Raw genomic sequence first — 22,219 nt, 5'->3', positions numbered from 1 at the left:
CAGATTTTGTGAAATGCAGAGAATGACACCTCCATCCTCCGCCCCGCCAGGGTCGGGAAGGCCACAACTCATCAAAGGGCTTAGGCCAGGCCTGACGGATGGCCAGTGATCAGTAAACAAAGGCTCTTCTCATCACTATCTGCAAGGACCCGCCAGTCCGGTGACAACTGGTCACTTTCAAAAGTACACGAGGGAGGGGCTGGCAGTCACCTAGCTGCGAAGGGCTGAAGGCGCGGGGAGGACAGGAGCGCTGTCCGGAGTGGGCGGGGCATCGGGGGACCCCGCCCCCCCAGCCCCACCCCCACCCCCACCCCCGCGGCTGCGCTCCGCCAGCCCCTCCCTCCGGGGCGCACCTGCACGATCTCCAGCATCTCGCTGCGGCTGATGTAGCCGTTGCCGTCCAGGTCGTACATGCTGAAGGCCCACTTGAGCTTCTGCTCCAGCTTGCCCCGCGAGGTCACACTCAGCGCGATGATGAACTCCCGGAAGTCGATGGTGCCGTCGCCGTTGGTGTCGAAGGTGCGGAAGACGTGCTCTGCGAACTTGGAAGCGTCGCCGTAGGGGAAGAAGTTGGCGTAGATCTTCTTGAACTCGTCCACGGTCAGGTGGCCGGTGGGGCAGTCCTTGAGGAAGCCCTTGTACCACTCCTGCAGCTCGTGGTCCGTGAACTCCGTGTTCTCCCGCAGGTCCTGCAGCACCTCGGGCCGCAGCTTGCTGTTCTGCTTACCCATGGCGGCCGGCGTCGACACCTGCAAGACAGGGGCCCGGGCTGGGGCCATCAGGGCGGGGGAGGGCGCCCCACAGCCTACAGCCACCGAGCGGCGCGGAGAAACGTCCCCCGCGTGTCCCGCACCGAGGGCTGGAGAGGCCCGCCTCCGGCCCTCCCCGCGACGCAGTGCCTCAGCCCTCCTAGGACCCCTGCGGGGAGGCGGGCCCTCGGTCTGTGTACCACCAGGAAGGCCATGCTCCCGTGGAGTGAGGACAGGCCACCTCGCGCTGCAAAAGGCACATCCTGACTTCCAGAATGTGGAAAGGTGGAAAACACAGCAACCTGAAATCCGTGGAATGAGGCGTTTATCAAGTGCCCAGCAGGGGCTGTACAAGATTGGAGGATGAAACCCTTAATCACCCTCATCAGCTTCAGGCAAAACTGCACCCCACACCCTGTGTTCTGAGCAGTTCTTTTCTTGTTCGGGCACCATGTTCTGATTTTACCCTTAGAACAGGCATCCAGAAGCTTTTAAGGGGTCCCTCTTGTTTGTTTTTGCCTCTGAGAAGCCCTCTGGTTGGGAGTGGGGGGCAGGGGTGGATCTAGAATTAGCACCAAGAGTACATGCATGTCTCTAAGGTTCGTAGTAAAGTCTCAGGCACCTGCGGGCGTGCAGAAGCGTGCTCCCCAGCGAGGTTTTCCGTGAGACCCATCCGTAAGACTGACCCTGGGGTGATACTCTTACTAGACATTAATACAGCTTTCACCTCGCCACCTCCTTTTATCTTCTGATTTTTCACAGTAACACTAGTACATGGCTTACTCATTTTTTGAAGCATATAGAATAGAAAATGAAAACAAAAGGCTTTCCACCCTCGTCCCAGAGGTAACCCCCTTGAACTGCTTCTTAACATTAATGAATGCTAAACATTAAGTACTAAATCCCCATTACTAAATACAATCGGTGTAGTTTACATATTTTCCCTGGCACTTCCTTTTACTTCTTTGTCTCCTCCCAGGTTTTATTAGTTTCATACCTATATGTCATTGTTTTTACTTGTTATCTTTATGACTTGAAATTATATGAAATTTAAATTGATATAAATTTAAATTATAGGAAAGTTCCTTTTCTAACCCCCAAGTAGGGGGATTTGGGAATATCTTTCAAAATTACAAACACGTTCCCCTCGACGCAGCAACCCCACTTCTAGGAACAAATCTAAAGATGCTCCCACCCGTGCAAATAGCCTCTGTACACGGCCAATTCCTGCACGTTGTCTGTAATAATAAACAACCCAGGCATCTGTCATTACTAGCTGATGTGAAATAATCATCAAGATCTATTTTTAAGTGAAAAGAAAAGGTGAAGAACAGCACATAGAGTTTGCTACCGTTTGTGGAAGAAAAAAATATATATATATATGTTCATGCTTGTATGTTTGGAATGACTTCTTGGGAAATGATAACACTGGCTACAGAAAGAGAGACGGCTGATAGACAAGGGTCAAACGGAGACTTTTTTTTTTTTTTTAGTTTAGTTTTCATTGAAGTATAGTTGATTTTTTTTAATGTTCTTTGGATCATTTATTCTTTTACAACAAACATATTTTCTTTTAATAAATATCCCTCTACCATTACTTTGTTTTTATTATTATATACATTTTTAATTTTTTTAATACAAACGTAGACTTTTTAGTGTAAATCTTTTTGTAATTTCAAATGTTGAACTCTGTGTATTTTTTTAATTCAAAAAAATAAACACACAAGAGTCCTCTATTTCTTGATTGAGCCACTTGACCTGGATCTCTCGCTCTCTGTACGATCAAGCTACTCATTCGCTTCTCCTCCCCTAACCTCTCCACCTTTCTTCCACATCAGCTCCTGTCATGCATGGGAACCACTATTTGTACATCATCAAGGTTTACAATCTCTACTTTCTGCTTTACCTATAGGTTGATCCTAATAAGTGGAAACCAGCAAATCTCTACGTAACTTGATTGTCAGTTTCCAATGGCCCCCAGCAGCCCCACTCCCCCGCCCCAGGGCTCTCAGACTTGACTTAAGACACGCCGCAGACTGCACACTTCCACCTCCGCATTTCCTGCACTAAAAAGGCTAATCTTCAGTCCTTTACGCAGTTCAGCTGCTCTCAAGGCTTTATATTTTCCACACTCCTCTTAATTGTGCAAGTCTCCTAGCCCGTGTCTGGAGGCTGTGGAGAGGAGTGGTTTGTCTTAGGTGTCTCTCCTTCAACTTCCCATCTCATGCTTCAAAGGCAGCATCCACGAGCAGAAGGGGCTGCAGTGTGGAGGGTTTCACCGCATCTGCCCCTCCTCGCTCCTCACTCCTTCAGCTGAGACCTGAGGCCCCTCTTCCAGCACCGTGTGCCCACGTGTCCGTAGGGGCGGGCGGAGCGGGCCAGCTGCCGTCGTGGACTGAACTGTCCCCCCCAAATTCACACGCTGAAGTCCTAACCCTGGGACCTCAGAATGTGGCTGTATTTGGTGACAGGGTCCTTAAAGAGGTAATTAAGATAAATGAGGTCATATGGGTGAGGCCTGATCCAATCTGACTGGTACCCTTGAAAGAGAAGCTTGGGACACAGACACACAGACACACTTCCCTCTGGAAGACCGTGTGCAGACACGGGGAGAAGGCGGCCGTCTTCAGGCCAAGGAACGAGGCCTCGGAAGGAGCCAAACCAGCCAACACCTTGATCTTGGACTTGCAGCCTCCAGAAGCGAGAGAGAATAGATTTCTGTTTTTGAAGCTGTCCAGTCTGTGGTGCTTTGATGCAGCAGCTCTGGGGCCCTAAGACAGCTGCCCCGAGAACTGACCTGATACCGCGTGGCATCGGCGTCCGTGAGGCAGAACCCCGTGCCGGGCACCGTGAGGTTCCCAGAGCTTTAACTCCTGATCTGCCAGCACCAGGAACAATCAGAAGAAGGTCCACGGACTGGGGGACACTTTTGTTTTTATCAGACACCTTGCCTGTATTATTAGTCCCACTTCACCAGGGAGGAAACAGACCCGGAGGCTCTGGAGGCAAAGCCAGCCCTTGGACCAGGTCATCTGGCCCCGTCCCACACCTTGCTGGGGGCAGCCAGGGGCGGCTGGTCCAGGGGAGGCTGGCCCAGGGAAGGGCACCCTGGCCATGAACATGGCCTTCCCGGCCACCTTCAATAGTTAATGGTGCAGCCTTTTCCCGATTAGCATTCCTGCACTTTTCATCGTGGAAACAACCCATCTTCTGTGAAGCTCTGGGCTCTGAGAGCTGAGGGTTGGTCCTTCTACATCTTTTTTTTTTTTTTTTTTTTTTTTTCTTCCTGCTGCGCCGCATGGCTTGCAGGATTTTAGTTCCCTGAGCAGGGACCGAACCCAGGCCCGGGTAGTGAAAGTGCTGAGTCCTAACCACTGGACCGCCAGGGAATTCCCACGGTCGGTCCTTTTAGAATCCGTTCACCTCAGTGAAGACCAAACCACCGCTCAGAACCATGGTATCAACTGGCCTCAGAATGTGTCTGTGGTTTGTGTTCTTTCTGATCCCACGGAAATGCCAACTCCTAACACCTCCTCCACCCAACGTAACGAATGTTTATGGAAAGGAAGGGACCATATCAGGGCGCATGACAAGGACAGTCAACACAACCGCTAGAAGGTGACAGCCGAGGGCTCCGAGGTCTGCCCGGGGAGGCCTCAGCTTTCCCAGCCCTTCTCACGTGTCCCCGCAGGCAGGCAGGTGGGGCTGCAGAATCCCAGCGCCCCCGGGCCCGGCGGAGAACAGATGTCTGTGTTGACTGAGGGGCCCTCCCGCTGCAGCGCTGGCGCTGGTCATGTACACACACACAGACACCCGCTAACTCTGAGGCAGGGTGGTTTCTGGCAAAGCTGGCATTCCAGCAGAGCCTGGGTGTGCTCCCCTTTGGGGATACAATGCAAGGGGTCCTTCCTGAGAGTTCTGGGGGCTCACGGGATGGGGAGAGGGGAGAAGGTAGGACTCTGGGACAGACATATCAGGCCTGGGTCCTGCCTTTGAAGAGCTCATCAAGGCCAGAGCCTGTAGGATGCAGGCGAGTCACTCACACTGGTCCATTTTAGCATCAAAACCCCCCATTGCAGCCACAGTTCACCAAGCTGTGCCAGGCACTGTGCAGACCGTTTCACAAATGGTGAAACTGGGGCCCGGGGGTGTCAAGTAACTTTCCCAGGGTCCCACAGCTGCTGGAGCTGGGATGTGACCAGGAGTCCATTTGAGCTTCACCACGGAGCTCTATGATCGACCCCGAACCCTGGGAGATGGGCAGGGCCGGCCTGGCATTCCCAGCTGTACAGAGAGGAAAAGCAAGGCTGGGAGAAATTGAGGGATGGGTCCAGGAAGCAAAAAAGATAAGTTTTACTTTGGGGGAAAACTACCAAGAAATCGTGGGTGGAAAAACATGTTTTCCTGCCACTGTCTTGAAGGTTGAGTTAGTAAAACCTGGGACTGTCAAAATCAGGGCTGATGGGAAACCATATTTTTGAGGACGATGTTGCAGGAATCCATCACTGATTTTCAAATGTCCTTTAGGGAGACCTCACGGCTTTCAAGTAGGGTACCCACCTCTGCTTTGATTTCTTGACCATGCCCAGTCAGCTGAATTAAAGGGCTGACTTATAGCATTACCGTTTTAAAAGTCGGTAACATTAATTTTGCTACAGAAAGTTCAAGACAACTCCAAGGATGTCGAAGCCATCCTGGGGTACCAGGTAAGAATCCAGAGTTGGGGAGAGGGCTTCTGTTTGCAGAAATCCCCTAAGAGCCCAAGCTGAATTTAGAGGAAGAGAGTTCTGGAGATTACTGGTTGCACAACAGTGTGAATGTACTTTAACACAACTCAACTGTACACTTACAAATGGCTAAGATGGTCAATTTTTTTTTTTTTTTTTTGCAGTACGCGGGCCTCTCACTGTTGTGGCCTCTCCCGTTGCGGAGCACAGGCTCCGGACGCGCAGGCTCAGCGGCCATGGCTCACGGGCCCAGCCACTGCGCGGCATGTGGGATCTTCCTGGACCGGGGCACGAACCCGTGTCCCCTGCATCGGCAGGCAGACTCTCAACCACTGCGCCACCAGGGAAGCCCAAGATGGTCAACTTTATGTTATGTATATTTTACCACAAATTTTAAAACCGGGGGTGGGGGTGGCAAGCGGTATAAGGACCACAGTGTTCTTTGGGCCCCTCTGCGGTCTGATGGTCTAGGGCCCCTGGGTCTGGAGGTCCCAGGTCGAAGAATCCTGTGTCCCTATTGAATGCGGAAGCCTCTCATCACAAGGGCTGACCCCCCCCCCCCACGAAAGGCAATGGAATCAGGGAAGACGGTATAGCACCCCCTGACAGAATCCGGAAACTCGCTGTCTACAAATCCTGTGTGCCGCATCACATCCTGCACCCGAGTAATTGTGCAAATGCTTGTGGGGCACATGTGTGCACTAGCCGGTGCTCCGCCCCCAAAAACCTCAGCCCAGGGGTGCAGGCCGCCCTTGCCCTCGGCGTGTCCTCTGGGTCTGGCTCCAGGCTGGGTGCACAGGCTGTGCGCAGTATACTCCAGTCCACTGGGTCCCCTAAATGCCTGGGGACGTAGGTCCGGGTTCTCACTCCAGGCTACTTATGGCATACGGATGGGGCATAATAAGTGACACGAAGGAGGGGGCGGGGGAAGGTCCAAGCTCCGAGGAGGAATCCTTCATTCCCATGTGGAGCGGAGGCAGCCTGCCTAGGAAGGTGGCACACGGAATCCAAACTGAATGACAAGGGCTTTAAAAGCCACTGGAGGCTCGACTCCCACAGGCCACCTCTAGGGCGCACACGGCAGGTTCCAGGCCCTGCAGGCAGGGGTCACTGGGAGCAGGCCAGGGCATCTCCGTCACCTCCGACTTAGAGACAAAGAACTGAGGCTTGTGCGAGGCACGAGCTTGCCTGTGACAGGCGGGGCTTCCAGCTGGCGACCACCTCCTCTGTCTCCTCTCGCCATTAAACTTCTCACCAGACAGTTTCACAAGACGGCCTTCCCACTGTGACTCTCATGAAGCCATGAAGTGGGGCCCATGAATGTCACATAAAGCCCCACCGGCACTCCCCATCACCTCCTGGATCAGCCTGCGTGTGCTTTCCAAAGGCTCGGGTGAAATATTTCTAAAGAACCTCATTTCAGCACTCTGTCCCGGAGGCTCTTGGCCCGAAGCAGGCAGCCTCAAGGGAACATGGTGGATGGTGGAACGCTGCACCCCAGTGACCCCTCTGTTACTAATTAAGCCAATGAACCAACCTTATTGACGATCAGCTGGCTGGGAAGATGGCTGACAAAACGCGAGCCTGTCTGCAAAGACAAAGCCACCACTCCCACTTCCCAGCAGAAATGGCCCCCTGGCCCTGTCATTAGGCAAACACCCCAGCTTTCATTTACCAGAAAATCTTACTTTCATCTACAGTGAAAGATGGGGTGAAGAACGGATGTGCCAGGGGAGGACAACCGATTCAAGGTCAGAGCCATCTCTTACTGGGCTTAAAAAGCTTCACGACCAAGCAGGGGTTGGATCAGACAAACAACACCCTTCTGAGGGCATCGAAGATGACATTTTAATTCACAGTAATGGAAAAATGGGGGAGGGAGTTAATGTAGCGCTAACAGCCATCTCTGTGGTTCTCAGTTACTCTAGAGGTTACTGTTCTTAATGTGTTAAATTGTAAAGAAAAAAAAAGTAAACATGTAACTGGGGAGCCCTATGAAAATATTTAACCCGAAGTCTGTATTGCCTGCAAATTAAAGCCTTTTTAATGGCGTCGTTCCTATCAGCTGCCCGCTTCCTGGAACCGAGGGCGCGGATGTCCCATTAATCACAGCTCAACGCCTGCTGCCAGCGTGGGTAGACATTTCATCCCGTTGCTCTAAAACGCTTTCATCACCTCAGATCTCCAAAGCTTGCTGGGCCAACCAGACTTAGAAACACTTGGGGGGAAGATGATGGGGGAGGTGGGAGGAACTAACTCCTCATAAAAGGCCAAAGGCTGGAGGGGCGGCTGCAGTGAATTTGCACTTCAAGGAGGGCTCATTTGAGACAGTGCTTGTTCTGTCTGGCAGAACAGGACACGGTGGGTGGGGTGGGGTACGGGGGGCTGGAGGGGCAGGAGAAAAGCTGGCGGTTTGTGTTGTTTCTCATGCAGCACCAGCCCTGGGTCTTTCTCCTGATGACTCATGGACGAACGCTCCTCCTGTGGCTGAGCCCGGGTCCTAGGGGGGAAAGAGGCTCACTGCCTTTGTGTCCTTTCCTCCCAGTATGCAGGTGGGAAGCAAGCCGCCTGCTGCCTGGGCTTCTAGTGCAGCTGCTCTGAGGAGGGGCCAGTCCTGTCCCAAGAGGTCTGCGACAACTGCCGGGACCCGGTGCAGGGGTGGCTCCGGCTGCAGTGCGGTTGGGTGGACGCTAGAGGGCGCAGTCGGGCAGGCTCCCCAAGACCTGAGCTGGAGACCCCGCCTCCCAGCTTTCTGACCCCGCCCCTCCACCTCGCCGGTGCCTCAGTTTTTCCATCTATAAGCTGTATTTGTCCAATATAGTAACCACAGTGGCTATTGAGCACTTAAAATGTGGCCGATCTGAATTCATATAAGTGCCCTAGGCGTAAAATTCTCACTGGATTTTGAAGACTTAATACAGGGAAAAAATATCTCATTAATAATTTTTCGGGACTTCCCTGGTGGCGCAGTGGTTAAGAATCCGCCTGCCAAGGCAGGGGACACGGGTTCGAGCCCTGATCCGGGAAGATCCCACATGCCGCGGAGCAACTAAGCCCATGCGCCACAACTACTGAGCCTGCGCTCTAGAGCCCACGAGCCACAACTACTGAGCAAGCCCGCACGCCTAGAGCCCGTGCTCCACAACAAGAGAAGCCACGGCAATGAGAAGACCACACACCACAACGAAGAGTAGCCCCCGCTCGCCGCAACTAGAGAAAGCCCATGCGTAGCAACAAAGACCCAACGCAGCCAAAAATCAATTAATTAAAAAATAAATTTTCTATCCTGATTACATGTGAAATGATAAATGATAACATTTGAGATATAGATTAATTATTTTGGTAACATTAATTTCATCTGTTTCTTTTTCCTTTTTTAAGGTGGTTACCAGAAAAGTTAAAATTACATATATAGGTGACTTGCGTTGTCTATCTAGTGGTTGCTCGGCACTGGGTAGATCCTTGGGGCGCGGTTTAGGGGGCTACCAAGTTCCTTAGCGTCCTGTTTACAGACCCATTGCTAGCTATGACCCAGCTGGGAGAGGTGGCCTGTGTTTATTTCACTCCTTGGTGCCCTTGAATGAAAGATAAGGGTGTTTGCGTTTCATAATTACATGTGAGTCCCACAAGTTTCTATTTTCAGCAGCTTCAAGAACTTTGCCGGAGGCCAGCTGCAATGAAGACCCAGGTCTGGTCCTGGCTAAGGCATAAGGCCAGGGGGAGGGGCTGCAGAAAGGGGGTGTCCCTCCTCCTCTTCTAAGGGAGAACACAAAAGCCCCAGGTGATATCTAGGGCAAGAGGGGGTTAGTAACACCTCTGGAGCCGGTGGCTACAGGGTGTACCTGGATCCAAATTCAGCCCACGTACCTCGGGGAGCCCTTTTCCAGAGGCTTCCTGAAAAACTGTTGCATCACAGCTTCACATACTGGATGGGCTCCAGGCAATGACCACGGTTGAGAAATCCAACTGAAAGTCCTCCTGACTTCTGTAGCCACCCCAGCAGTTTAAAATCCCACGACTCCCCAAAGCTTTAAAAATATATAAAAGAAAGGATGGAAGGAGGGAGGGAGGGAGGAGAGGAAAAGAGAGAGGAAGGGAGAAGGAAGGAAAGAGGCAGGCTGGCCAAGCAAGGCAGAGAAATCTCCTCCTTATCTTGAGCCATCCTCTCCTTCCACTTTCCTGAGGTTGACATGCCCTAAATGAGCCAGGGGAAAAGAAAGACGTGGAGAAAAGGAAAGTCCCCGAGAGGAGAGGATGTTCTTTCCCTTGCAGAAACCGCTAACACAACAGGAATAGGAACTGTGGGTAGCTTTCCCTGAATACTTTGTGCCTGAAATCACCAGGTCAACCATGCGGCTGCTCCTCTCAGCCACCCAGCAAACTCCTATTCATGCACCAGAGCCCAGGTCGAATGTCACCTACTCACGGATGCATTTCCTAACCCCTCTACAGTTTCTCTTCCTTCTGCATTCCAATACCATTTTTAAACCTATTTCTATTATGACCTCAACTTTTAGTGCATCGTTTACTAATGTTTTTCCCTCATTAGACTGTGAGCTCCTTTAGGAAAGAGGATACCTCACTCATGCTAGTAGGAGAAACTGCTAGCATGTTCTAGCCCCAAGGCCTTTGCATTTGCAGTTCCTTCCACCTGGTCTGCCCTCCCCCTCAGTATCTGCAAAGTGCACTCCCTCAATGTTCACATCTTTGCTCGAGTCTTCTTGGGGGCACCTCCTCCAAAAAGCCCATCTCAAGCAGCAGATGCTGCTTACCCGCCCTTACCCTGCCCCCTTTTCGTGGCCGTTCCTACTACTTGGCACTATACTGATACATGGTTGACTCCCTGCTTTTGCTCACCATGACATCCCCACACTGCCCCGAACAGGGCCTGGCACACAACTAGGCTCAGTAAAAATATGTGAATAATGGTTGCGTGTCCAAGGGCTTAGCGCAGTGTCTGAATGAATGAACAGATGAACAAGTGAATGGGTTTCTTCTAGGACCCTCTTGTTCTAACAGTTTGTGACTCTTCCAATAACAGGAAAATGGGAAGCAACATCAGGGATTAGGGTGACAAAGCGCTCTCTTGCTCAGGTTTGAAGCTCCATGAAGGGACATTCTGTAATTCAGACCCGGTGTTCTGGAAAGTTCCATGTATCGGCACAGGACCAGCTGCAGCAGAGTAGCGGTGCCATCTCCTCCCTCCTGCAGTGAACACACCCCCAACTATGTGGTCCTCCGCCACGGGGGCTCACTCTGACCTCCAGCTGGGATCTCTCACTTGAGTGGTGCAGCCTCACCCCAGAGCCAAGGTCACTGCTCCTTGAATCTTCAGGGGACGAGCGCTTTGAACTGCTTCCCCAGTGAGGAAGGCAGGTTAGTGGATCAGACGTAAATGAGCCTCTGGGGGAAGAACAAGACAGGGAGAGGAAGGGGAAATGCCCGAGAGGAGGAGCCTCTCTTGACGGACTCTGATGATGCAGCGGGAAAAGGACTCGAGGCAGGACCCAAACCAAGACCACGTGACTTTTCTTAATGCTGAAACTGCCATGCATGTCCAGCCATAGGTGAGTCCCATGTTACTACAGAGGGTGCTGGATGCCAGGCCAGGAGAAGGGCCAGCAGCACCTGGCGAGAGGTGGGCCTGAGCGAGCCAGGTGGGAATCCAGGTGTGCAGTCCTAGCCACAGAGCCTGGGGCTTCCTCTGCCCCACCTGGAGCCTTAGTGCCTTGCTTTGAAGGCAAATTTGATGCTTATGGTGGCACAGCCCCAAATGCCAGGCTGGAGTGGGGAGGGAAATTTGTTCCCTTTTGCCCACAAATGTTCCCGAGGCCCACTCTGTGCCGGGCATGGAAACACCTGGATGAACAAGACACAGAGACCCTTCCCAGGTGCCCCCAGCGCACCCACGATACGGGTAACGTGTAGAACGAGGGTGACTTACGAGGGTCCCGGAGTGCCGGAGCCGAGCTGGCCTGTCCCCCGTGAGACGGCTGGGAGGTCTGACAGTGCAGGTCTGAGCCAGGCTTAAAGGCTCAAGAGTTCTCCAGGTGGGCGGACAAAGGCCAACAGCGTGTGCCAGGGCAAGGAGGCCCAGAGAGAACCCACCCAGTGCCACAGAGGCTGGGACGTGAGCACTGAGCATGACTGCAGAAGAATGCCAAAACCGCAACGCCGATTGCAGAGGAGATGGTCAAGGGGAGCAACAGGAGGGGCTGGAACGGCGGGTGGTGACACCCCCCAACCCTCCCCAGAAAGAGCCCATGCCCCAGGAAAACGCTCAGAATGAATCTCATCCAGGACTCAGGGCTCTATCACCGTTCTATGGAACCATAAAAGCTCCGAGGTTGAAACTAACAAACACATGAGTCACACAGCATCACCTCAGGGACGCAGAACCGGCTGCAGGCTGACTGCTCTTTTGAAGGAAACCTAAGAGGCCACGGCGGCCTGGACACGGTGGGCTGAGGACAGGAACCGCTGTGAGATCTCAGAAGCCACTCCCTCCACTCCCAGCCCCGCCAGAGGTCTGCTCCCCCTTCGGTCAGCCCTGGGGGGGACAGAGCTGGCAGAGGGGCCACCACCTCAGCTGGCTTATTGCACATGGAGGTTTGGGACACCAGCCGCTGCACATCTTGGAGTAAATTCCTCCTGGCTGCTTGGGCCCGGCTGGCTGCGGAGTGACTCACGCAGACCCAGCCCTCGTGGGGAAGACCCGCAGGCAGGCGGCAGTGAGCCTGCAATTCCACTCTGACGCTCCCGCCGGGATGTGAGCCACAGTCTTTCCCCGAGGCAACGTCCTCCCAGCAGGAGAGGAACCGAGAAGGAGAGGCCCAGCTGGTGGGCCAGCACCCAGCACGCAGTGGCTGGACAGGCGGCTCTGGGAGGCGTGGGGCGGGGGCTCCTCGCTGGGCTTTAGTCAGGCAGCCCCCTGTCTCAAGGCTCCAGACTGAGCCTCTGATGCTTCTCTGTAAAGCGGACCGAATGCCAGCCTCGGGGGCTGCAGTCAGGATGGGGACTGTGTACAGAAGGGGCCCCCACTGGATGGTAAATGGCCAGCCTGAGTCTCCTCCCAGGACCCACTTCTCCAGCCCTTTGGTCTTGGCTGTCTCCGAGCTTCTCTGGGCCTCAGTTTCTTTGGCAGTAAATGGGAATAATGGTCCCAACCTGTTGGTTTCACAGTGTAGTTGTGAGGATAAAGGGAAATGAAGGCTGTGAAAGGGCTTTGACAAATTTAAGCATCAGACAAATCTTCGGAGGTTATATCACAGCTTTGATGATAAAAGAAATGCGTGGTGTGCTTGACGAGCTTAATCACAGCCATCAGACACAGCCAGGCCGGGAGGCTGGAGGCTGCAGGCGGTCCCGCACGTTCCGGCCGACCCTCTCCCTTGCACGCCCGACACAGTGGTATTAAACCCTGGGCCACACACCCGGGTGGGCAGCGGGCCTGGGCTCCCAACGGCTCAATACATCCAGCGGGGGCGGGGCCGGTGAAAATCCAACTCGTGTTCTTCAAAGAGAACATGGGGGAAAAGGATGGGAGAAACCCAGTCCCTGAACAGCGGCAGAGCCCTGGGCTCACACTGCCCGAGGCAAGTGGGGCTCCAGCCTGAGGCCCCGGGGATCAGCGCGACGCGGGCACCGCGAACCCCCATCCCGAGGAGGTGAAGGGCTCTCCCCAACAGCAAGGCGTCTCCTGTGGCTTCTAACTGGTTCAGGTCCACTTGAACGGGCACGAGGATCCTGTTTACCACGGGACAGACTCCCTGAAGGACTGGGAACTTCGCAGATACTGAAGGGGAAAGAGCCCAGAGCAAGCCCTGCGCTCCCGGGAGGCCGGCCACTCAGACCTGTGCTGGACAGAGCAGCCCTCGGTGGGCCTGTGACACACCTGTGCACACACACACCATACTGCACACGCCACACACACCTCACACACACACACACACACCCCACACACACAACACCCATAGACACCATACATATACACCACGCCCATCACACACACACCACAACGTACCACGTATCATGCCCCACGCACATCCCACACGCACCACACCCATCCCACACCCGCACGCCCCTCTCCTCCACACTGGTGCGGTCCCCACCACCGACTGTCTGAGAGCCTCGGTCTGTTCTCTGGCTCCTGGCACTGGGACGGAAATCAGACTCAGGCCTGGTGTGGGAGCTGACGGTGCTCGCGGGGTGAAGGCCTTTCCTACACGACAGCGCGTGGAATGAGGAGGATTTCCCTCCTGGGAATTCAGTGATCCCAGAGAAAACAGTACGGGCCGTGCTTATCATTCCCGCGCTCGTGCCACCTCTGTCTTATACACCTACTAAACTCACAGATACTTTATGCACCAGCAGGACCTGAGGACGGGACACGTGAGCCGTGCCGGAGCCGGGCTCCGCGGGCGCAGAGGGGCGAGTGGGCCTCCGAGCTGCCATCCGGGGAACGTCCACCCAGTGGAGAAGGGTCGGAGCAGCGTTCCAGGAGAAGTCAGCGTTCGAGGTGGTGTGAGGGTGTGAACGTGTGTGGTGTGGCTGGAAGAACACAGCCGGGGAGGTGGGCGGGGAGCCCAGGCAGCATCTCCACTTCGAACACTCAGAGGCCCGAGCTTCTGGGGAGACCCCCGCCAGCAAGTACCCGTCCAGGCCGCACAGCGGGGCCTGCTACCTGTCCAGGCACCTTCCTGGGCAATGACTGGTCTAGCAACACAACAGGAGTGAACAGTGTAGAACAGCGTGGAACAATACGGAGCAGTAGAGGACACTGAGGAACAAAAGGACAAATGCAGGGTGGGGAGGGGAGACAGGCAGCTGGAGAAAGAAGGAAAAAACACCATCCAATGCCAGGAATTCAGACTAATTACCAATTTGAACTGCCCTTTGGGTAAAGTCTGAGTCAAAAAGTACCTGAAAAAATGCCTCTGAATTCTTTTTCAGGCAAAGGGTAAGGACTGGAATGACAGAGAGCTGTGAGGTAGACGACGGGCGTTTGCAGTGCGCAGAAAGGAATCAGTTGTTATTAGCACAGCCACCGACGTTCCCCGCTCAGGGCAGACTCGGGAGGCCTGGGCGAGCTTGGGTAAGTCACAGGTCTCACGGCTTTACTTTCCTCATCTAAAAAATATGAGTTTGGACAATGTGGCCCCCAGGCACGTCCCACTCTAAAAAACATCTTGGAGTCTATCCCCAGCGGAGGCCTCCACAGCACCGGAGAAGTTCGCCCACTTGGCTGGAGTGTGTGTCCCTCTCCCCGGGATCCCTGGGAAAAGACCCGTTCCCTTTTCTCCCAGCAGGTGGTAGAAAGCTAATTTCTGCCAGGTTCCTGCCTGAGTGATGACTCAATTCTCAACCCATGGGCCCTAAACGAATCCTTTCCAAATTTTGAATTCCTGTGCCCCAAATGAATGAGGTTTGGTCACATTCTATGATGTCTTGGGTAGAAACAGAAGAAATATCATTATAAACACTGGACTTGAGGTGTTTTCAAGAACCACGTGGCCCCCCTGGGGTTTTGTGCCGGTTGACACAGGGCTCCAACCTCAGGGCAAGGTCCACTCTGTGAGGTGCTGCCCACAGCAGAGCCCCTGGAGGGATGGCATCCGCCGAACACTGCCTGGCTTCACTCAAGTGCGGTTCAGCACACCAATCCCCATTTTTTGTGTGTGTTTTTTGAAACTTGGAAGAAAACTTCCAGTGAATCATCTCATCTGCTATTTGATTCATGTTTAATGTCTTTGGAGAGAAATAAAAACAGTAAGTCATTTTTCCTAAAAGTGGCATCAGCCTGGCCAAGACACACAAATGGTGAGGTGCCAGCTGCCCCTTGGTGGGCCCAGGGCTACGGTCTTGAGCTGTCATCAGAGACTGGATTTATAATCAGAGTGAAGACAGCTCGTGAACGTTGCCCTTTGCCATTTTTATTCTTTAAATCACAGCATCAGAAGCCATAGATTCTACAGGGAGAGCTGGGGCCAAAGCACAAACTCACACAGAAAGTGTCGATCAACACAGATTAACTGAGCACCTACTGAGTGGGAACCATCGGGATACACAAAAGTACAAGGTGCCCCCAAAGCTCCTCCAGTCTAGCTGGGAAGGAAGGAAGGCATGGAAGGCGTGAATTCCTCCTTCCTTTTCTACTCCGAGTTAGTTCCTACCCTAGCCTAACTCTGAGGCAGCACGGTGCTGGAGGTGTGTGGGGAGGGAGGGAGGCAGCGGAAGGGTGCAGAAGGGGGAGGGAAGGGAGGTGGCATTCCAGGCCAGGGCCCAGGGGTCCTTCCTTGACCCTCTTCCCCAAAGACATAGAGCTGAGTTCCAGTTACTCAGGGTGCGGCTAGGAATAATCCACAGCCAATTAGCACACACACACACACACACACACACACACACACACACACACACACACGATGGACGCGTAATTGGTGAGAGGAAGCAAGGAAGAGGAAGAGAAAAGGCCGGCGACAAGGGCGCCCCTGGCAGGCAGCCCCAGCTCCTCCGCGGGCCCAGCAGTTCAGTGCATCTGTAGCTGCGGAGCGCTGTCCAGCGTGCCCGAGAGCCCGCCTTCCTGGCCCTCCAGGTATCCGAATTGTCCATCAGAGGCCTTCTGACCCAGATGTCCTGTGACATCAGTGGAAGAGCCAGTTTCCTGGAGACCCTCTGAGGTCCTAGGAACAGCCACCAGAGCTACCGTTTGGTAAGCATGCCCCAGGGGTATTTCTAATCTAAAAATGTGCACCTGGGGTCTGACAAACCCAAGAAAATTTGAGGGGTCCACTGGAGAGAAAATGTGAAATCTGGGCTGTCTCAGAAATCATGGCCATGGGCCTGGGGTCACGCCGGGTGCCTTGGGAGGCGAAGCCAGAAGGAAGCAGCGTGGGCTCGATGGGAGAGGCGGGCGACAGAGACGGAAGAGCCGAGTGGGCTCAGACCTGGCTCAGGGGCCCCGCCAGGGGCCAGCGGGCAGCGAGACCTCGGGGACACTGCTTGATCCTTCGTTTGTTCATTATGAAGCCTCCCTCTCTGACCCGCCCCTTGGGCGCTGAGCAAAGACTGACCAGCAGGTGCCCTTCCTTTTACCCCTGCCTTTCTTCTCGTGCAGAAACCTACCCAGAGCAGAAGCTCAGGGATGCGGAAGACATGATTCCCCTGCCTGGGGCTGGCCATCCCGCAGACAGGCCGGGACAGTGGCCCCCACCCCTCCATTGATCGCGCAGTGGATGAGAATGCCGAGCCAAGTGGTACGTCCCACAGTGTGTGCGTGTGCGTGCGCACACGTGAGCACGCATTTGCCCACGACGCTCGTCACGCAGGACCTGCGCCTGCGGTTGAGGGTTGAAGGAGACGCCACAGGAAGTGCTATTACCAAGTCATCGCTAGTTACTCTAAAAATAACCCTCAATGTACAGCCTAGGAACGATTTCCCTTTCCTGGTGCCTCGCCTCAAAACCACAGCAGTTTCCATTCTGCAGGCCACTTCGGGACGGGCAGGTGGACAGCACCCAGAGGAGAGGGTAGCCCGGGGTCATGTCTCTCCCGGCCCCTGCAGAACCCCTGGTCTCCACGTCCCTGCTCATCTACCATCTTACACAGCCATGGTTAAGTCTCTACGAGCAACAATTATCTTTGAAGTGTGTGCAGAGGTCCACCACGCAGTGCGATTTCGGCTGCACTGAGATGCTTCTCCTTGTTGGGTTATGGCTGTGAGTGACCTACACCCTCCCACCCGTCCGGCTCATCTCCTAGCCCCCACTTGTTCATCCCCTCCAGTGACACTGACCCCCTTGCCGCTCCTGAACACCTCAGACATGCTACTGCCACAGGCCCTTTGCACTGGCTCTTCCTCTGGTATCAGATTGCTCCCTCGCCTCCATCAGGTCCTGGCTCAGGGCACTTCTCAGTGAAGCCTTCTAAGTCCTCTGTCCAAAACTGAAGCCCCAACACACATTCTTATCCCCTTGCCTACTTTATTTTTTCTCTTTATTTTACTGAATTGTCTCTCCCCCCCCAACTAGAATACAGAGTCCCCGGGGCCAGGTTTTATTCTACTTGGTTCTCCATGGGAAGTCCAGAGCCTGGAAGCTCTAGTGTGTGTGATCGGTACATGTTTGTCGAGGGAATGAATGCATGATTGCTGGGGGTGGGGGGGAGGTTGGGACCCACAGCCATAGCACGCAGGTGCGTCTTCTCCAGTGCCTAGAGCAGGTGGGCCGAGATGGAGGATGCAGGGGACTCACTGGCTTGTCCATCACCGAAGGCAGAGGGACAGAGAGAAGGGGTCCTCCCACTTCCCACCACTGACCCAGCACATCCTGACCAAGGATGTTCCTGTGCCAGAGGTGCCATCTGCCCCCCAGAGCTCCTGATCTCTTGGTGGTAGGGGTGGAGGGGTTACTGAATACGTGCCGTGTGTGCACTGAAATACCCGGGGCCCCGGGACGGGAACAGACACCACGGACCAGCTCCTCTGCCCGCTCTGGACCCCTGCGTCTGCTTCAGCTCCTGACGCCTCGCTACTAGCCTCAGCAGGACTCAACCTGGCCAGGCACCACGCTCACCCCGTGCACCTGTGCCCACCCGCCAGCCTCCAGCTGGGCATCTGTATGCAGGTGATGTCCAGGTAAGGAGAGCCAGCTCCAACAGGGCTGGCGAAAGGAGACTGGACTACTGAAAGCAGCACCTTCCATGTGAAGCTGTGTCTGTTTTCTCTGGGGAGAAAAGCCCAGAGACCCACTCACTCATCTGTCTCCTCAGGCAGAGGGCCCCGCCTGGGTCTCTTGTTCCACCCCAGTGAATGTTTTCACTGGGTGAACAGGGAAGATGAGAGAAGGAAGGATGGGGCAGTGGGAGTAACACCCCTCCGTCAGGAAGTCCACACCCCGGTGTCCAAACAGGAGGGGCAGGAAAGCCCCACCCACGGGATGTGGGGAGGAGAGAGAGTGCTCGGCTGGTGCCGCGGCATCCGTGCCGGCGTGAAAGCGGCTGCACCCGGGGTCTGCAGGGGCCTGTGGGTCTGAGCTGCCAGCTCACATCTGGTGGGAGCCCCCAGATGGAACCGGCAACCTGGCATCTGCCCTCAGACACACCAGTCGTCATGCCGGGCACCCAGCGACCTCGGAAACTAAGGTGGTGACCCTTCAGCAGGCTTGGGGTCCAGATCTTAGCCTCATAGCCGAGCGCTAAAGGTGATGCCTTCGGGGTGGGAAGATGAGAATTACAAAGCGGCATCCTCTGCTTCCAAGGGCGAGAAAATTCCAGACGTCCTGGGAGGGCCCTGAGTCTGGCTCTCCTGGGCTGGGCATGGCCAGGCAGGGCTGAGCCTCCAACAGCTGCTGCCCCAAGCCCTCCCCCAACTTGGGGAACAGAGCCCACATCCCTGGCCTCAGTGGGCGCTCACAGCACTGGGGGCGGGCAGGGCAGGGCTGAGGACAAAAAGCAGTCACTGTACTAACTACTGGGCAACTGGGCGAGAAGGGGGAGGAGCTGAGAGGCCCCTGAGCCTCCTTCTCACCACCACGGCACCGCACCGGCCCCAGCACTGCACCGGACACTATTCTTAGCTCTAATCTCATAACCACCCCAGGGAGGGAGGTGTGATTACCCACCTTATGGGTGAGACTGGGGGGAGGCTAAGTGGCCTAGAGGGATCCGAGTGCACAGGTCCAAGGTCAAAGGCCTTTGTCCCACCCACCGACTGGTTTCTTCCTTCGGGACAGGACTGAACACTCAGCTCGAGAAGAGCAACACAGCAGAGCGGCTGGCTTCTCAGCACCGCAGCCGGCTGGCTCAGTGCAGCCCGTAGGGCAATAGGGATCACAAGGAAGCAGTACAGAGTGCCTCTGGGCACAGGTGACAGGCACAGGCTTTGCCCAGGGTCAGGAAGGCCTGGGAAGGGATGGGATGTGTGAAACGGATACAAGGGGAAAGGTGGTGCAGGCAGAGGGCAAGGCTGAGCAAAGGCCCGGGGGTTGGATGCCACCTTCAGACGGTGCAGGTGCCCTGCTTTCAGAGCCTCCCTCACACCCAAAGCTTGAGATGAGGCCGGGAGGGTAGCGGATTCAAACAGATGAAGGGCTCACAGGTCATGCTAATTACCTTGCACTTTGCCCCTTGTCTGACAGGAGAGCAGGCGGGGTTCAGCGCTCCAGGTTTGGGGTTCGGACCCGGTTAGGGCCTTGCCATGCAGGAGGACAGGAGGCTGGGGGGTGCTCTGGGCAAGGAAGAGATTCCTGTGATCAGGGTGGGGAGATGGGAAGGGTAGCAAAGGGGGGGGCCGGAGAGAGACGACTGGGAAGAGGGAGGTGGGTGGGAAAAGGGGGCGTTTGAACGCAAGCTGTCAGAGGTGAACGATGCGGCTGAGGTCCCGGTGTGGTCATGGGAGGGGGCTGCGCTGACAGGGTGAGACGGGAGGGGAGGGGAGGCTCAGCACTGGGACCCTGTGCCTCTGGGAGGATGCGGTCTGGGTGGAGGATGACAGGAGATGTGGGTGGAGAGGGAATAGATCAGCGGCAAGAGCCTCAGCGACCAGGGGCCCCTTCTTAGTTAGAGGAGGGAGGACTCTATACCCATTTTCCACTTTGTCAATCAGGGATGACAGCTGGAGCCAGCTGCAGGGTGCTGTGTCCTTGCACACCTTGGTTTGGGGATGGAGCAAAGTCTATTCACCTGGGAGAGGGGCACCAAGCATCCTGTGAGATGTGGGCTGGGAGCACTGAGGGCCCCGACCACACTCACCCGTTCCCTGCTCCGGAGTGTCCTCTTCAAAGTCTGCCCCTTGCCCTCAGGGAGGAGCGGGAGAGGAGTGGAGGGCGATTGCTCCACCCACTCAGGCACTGGGAGGCTGCTGAGTTCCCAGGGTGATCCCCTGCCCTCCAAACCCCCCTCCAGGCCACATGGGTCCTCGGGGGCATAGGAGGAAGGCTGGGGAGATCAGGAGAGGCAGGCGGGAGGGGCCCTCCCAGACCCCAGACTGGCAGAGCAGGAGAGGAGAGGAGGGAGTTTGCCCCGCCCGCTCGAGCCCAGGAAGCCTGCTGGGCCCCCAGGTGAGGTCCTCTGCCCTCTGAGACCGGGGTTGGGGGCACGCCTGGGCCCCTTCTGTTCCTTGAGCCTAAGCCCCACCCCACACAGCGCCCAGGGCCTTTTCCAGCCCTGGGGGTCCTAAGCATTGGCCCCGCCCACCCACCCAAACCTCACCCTTGCTTAGGCCCCACCCTCCACAGCCAAGGCCTTTCCATCCACCCACCCCTGCTTTTTTTTCCTTTCCCCCCTCCTCTATTTTACTACTGTGGTACTGATGTACTTTCTGGTTGTTGATTCATCTATACTTTTATTTTTACATTCTTTCTAACATATCTGTTAGTTTCCTAGTCTAATTTTATTTTTCACTTTGTTATTTTTCTCTTTTTTTTTTTGCCACCCCACACAGCTTGTGGGATCTTGATTCACAAGCCCAGGGTTGGGGGGAAGCTCCTGACGTGGGAGCTCCAAGTCCAAACCACTGGACTAACAGAGAACCTCAGACCCCAGGGAATATTCATTGGACTGAGATCTCACAGAGTTCCTCATCTCAGTACCAAGACCCAGCTCTACCCAACAGCCTACAAACTCCAGTGTTGGAAGCCTCAGGTCAAACAACCAGTAAAACAGGAACACAATCCCACTAGTAAAAAGAAAAAAAAATGAGACAGCAAAAAAAAAATGTCACAGATGAAGGAGCAAGGTAAAAACCTACAAGACCAAACAAATGAAGAGGAAATAGGCAATCTACCTGAAAAAGAATTCAGAGTAACAATAGTAAAGATGATCCAGAATCTCAGAAATAGAATGGAAGCACAGATTGAGAAAATACAAGAAATGTTTAACAAAGATCTAGAATAACTAAAGAACAAACAGAGATGAACAGTACAATAACTGAAATGAAAAATACACTAGAAGGAATCAATAACAGAATAACTGAGGCAGAAGAATGAATAAGTGAGCTGGAAGACAAAATGGTGGAAATAACTGCCAAGGAGCAGAATAAAGAAAAAAGAATGAAAAGAATTGAAGACAATCTCAGAGACCTCTGGGACAACACTAAACACACCAAGATTCGAATTATAGGGATCCCAGAGGAAGAAGAGAAAAAGAAAAGGTCTGAGAAAATATTGGAAGAGATTATAGTGGAAAAATTCCCTAACATGGGAAAGGAAATAGTCACCCAAGTCCAGGAAGCACAGAGAGTTCCATACAAGATAAACATACCAAGACACATATTAATCAAACTAACAAAAATTAAATTCAAAGAAAAAATATTAAAGCAGCAAGGGAAAAGCAAAAAATAACATACAAAGGAATCCCCATACGGTTATCAGCTGATTTTTCAGTGGAAATTCTGCAGGCCAGAAGGGAGTGGCAGGATATACTTAAAGTGATGAAAGAGAAAAACGTACAACCAAGATTACTCTACCCAGCAAGGATCTCATTCAGATTCAATGGAAAAGTCAAAAGCTTTTCAGACAAACAAAAGCTAAGAGAATTCACATCACCAAACCAGCTTTACAACAAATGCTAAAGAAACTTCTCTAAGTGGGAAACACAACAGAAGAAAAAGACCCACAAAACCAAACCCAAAGCAATTAAGAAAATGGTAATAGGAACATACATATTGATAATAACCTTGAATGTAAATGGATTAAATGTCCCAACCAAAAGACACAGACTGGCTGAATGGATAAAGAAACAAGACCCATA

The 22,219-nt window shown here is 54.0% G+C and overlaps 1 protein-coding gene across 1 annotated transcript in view; it reads right to left on the bottom strand.

Annotated features, from left to right (window-relative positions):
* HPCAL1 (hippocalcin like 1) overlaps positions 1–22,219 on the bottom strand; it is a 110,787-nt gene that overhangs the window by 5,579 nt on the left and 82,989 nt on the right. The window contains exon 3 of the mRNA XM_082642057.1: positions 354–749. Within this exon, the coding sequence (XP_082498183.1) occupies positions 354–731 (378 nt within the window). The 5' untranslated portion in view covers positions 732–749. The remainder of the gene's footprint in view (positions 1–353; positions 750–22,219) is intronic.

The sequence above is a fragment of the Mesoplodon mirus genome (genome assembly GCF_964341445.2).
Source record: "Mesoplodon mirus genome assembly, chromosome: 14".
Classification (NCBI taxonomy): Eukaryota; Metazoa; Chordata; class Mammalia; order Artiodactyla; family Ziphiidae; genus Mesoplodon; species Mesoplodon mirus.
The sequence above is the reverse complement of the archived record's forward strand: the minus strand, read 5'-3'. Positions and strand labels throughout refer to the sequence as shown.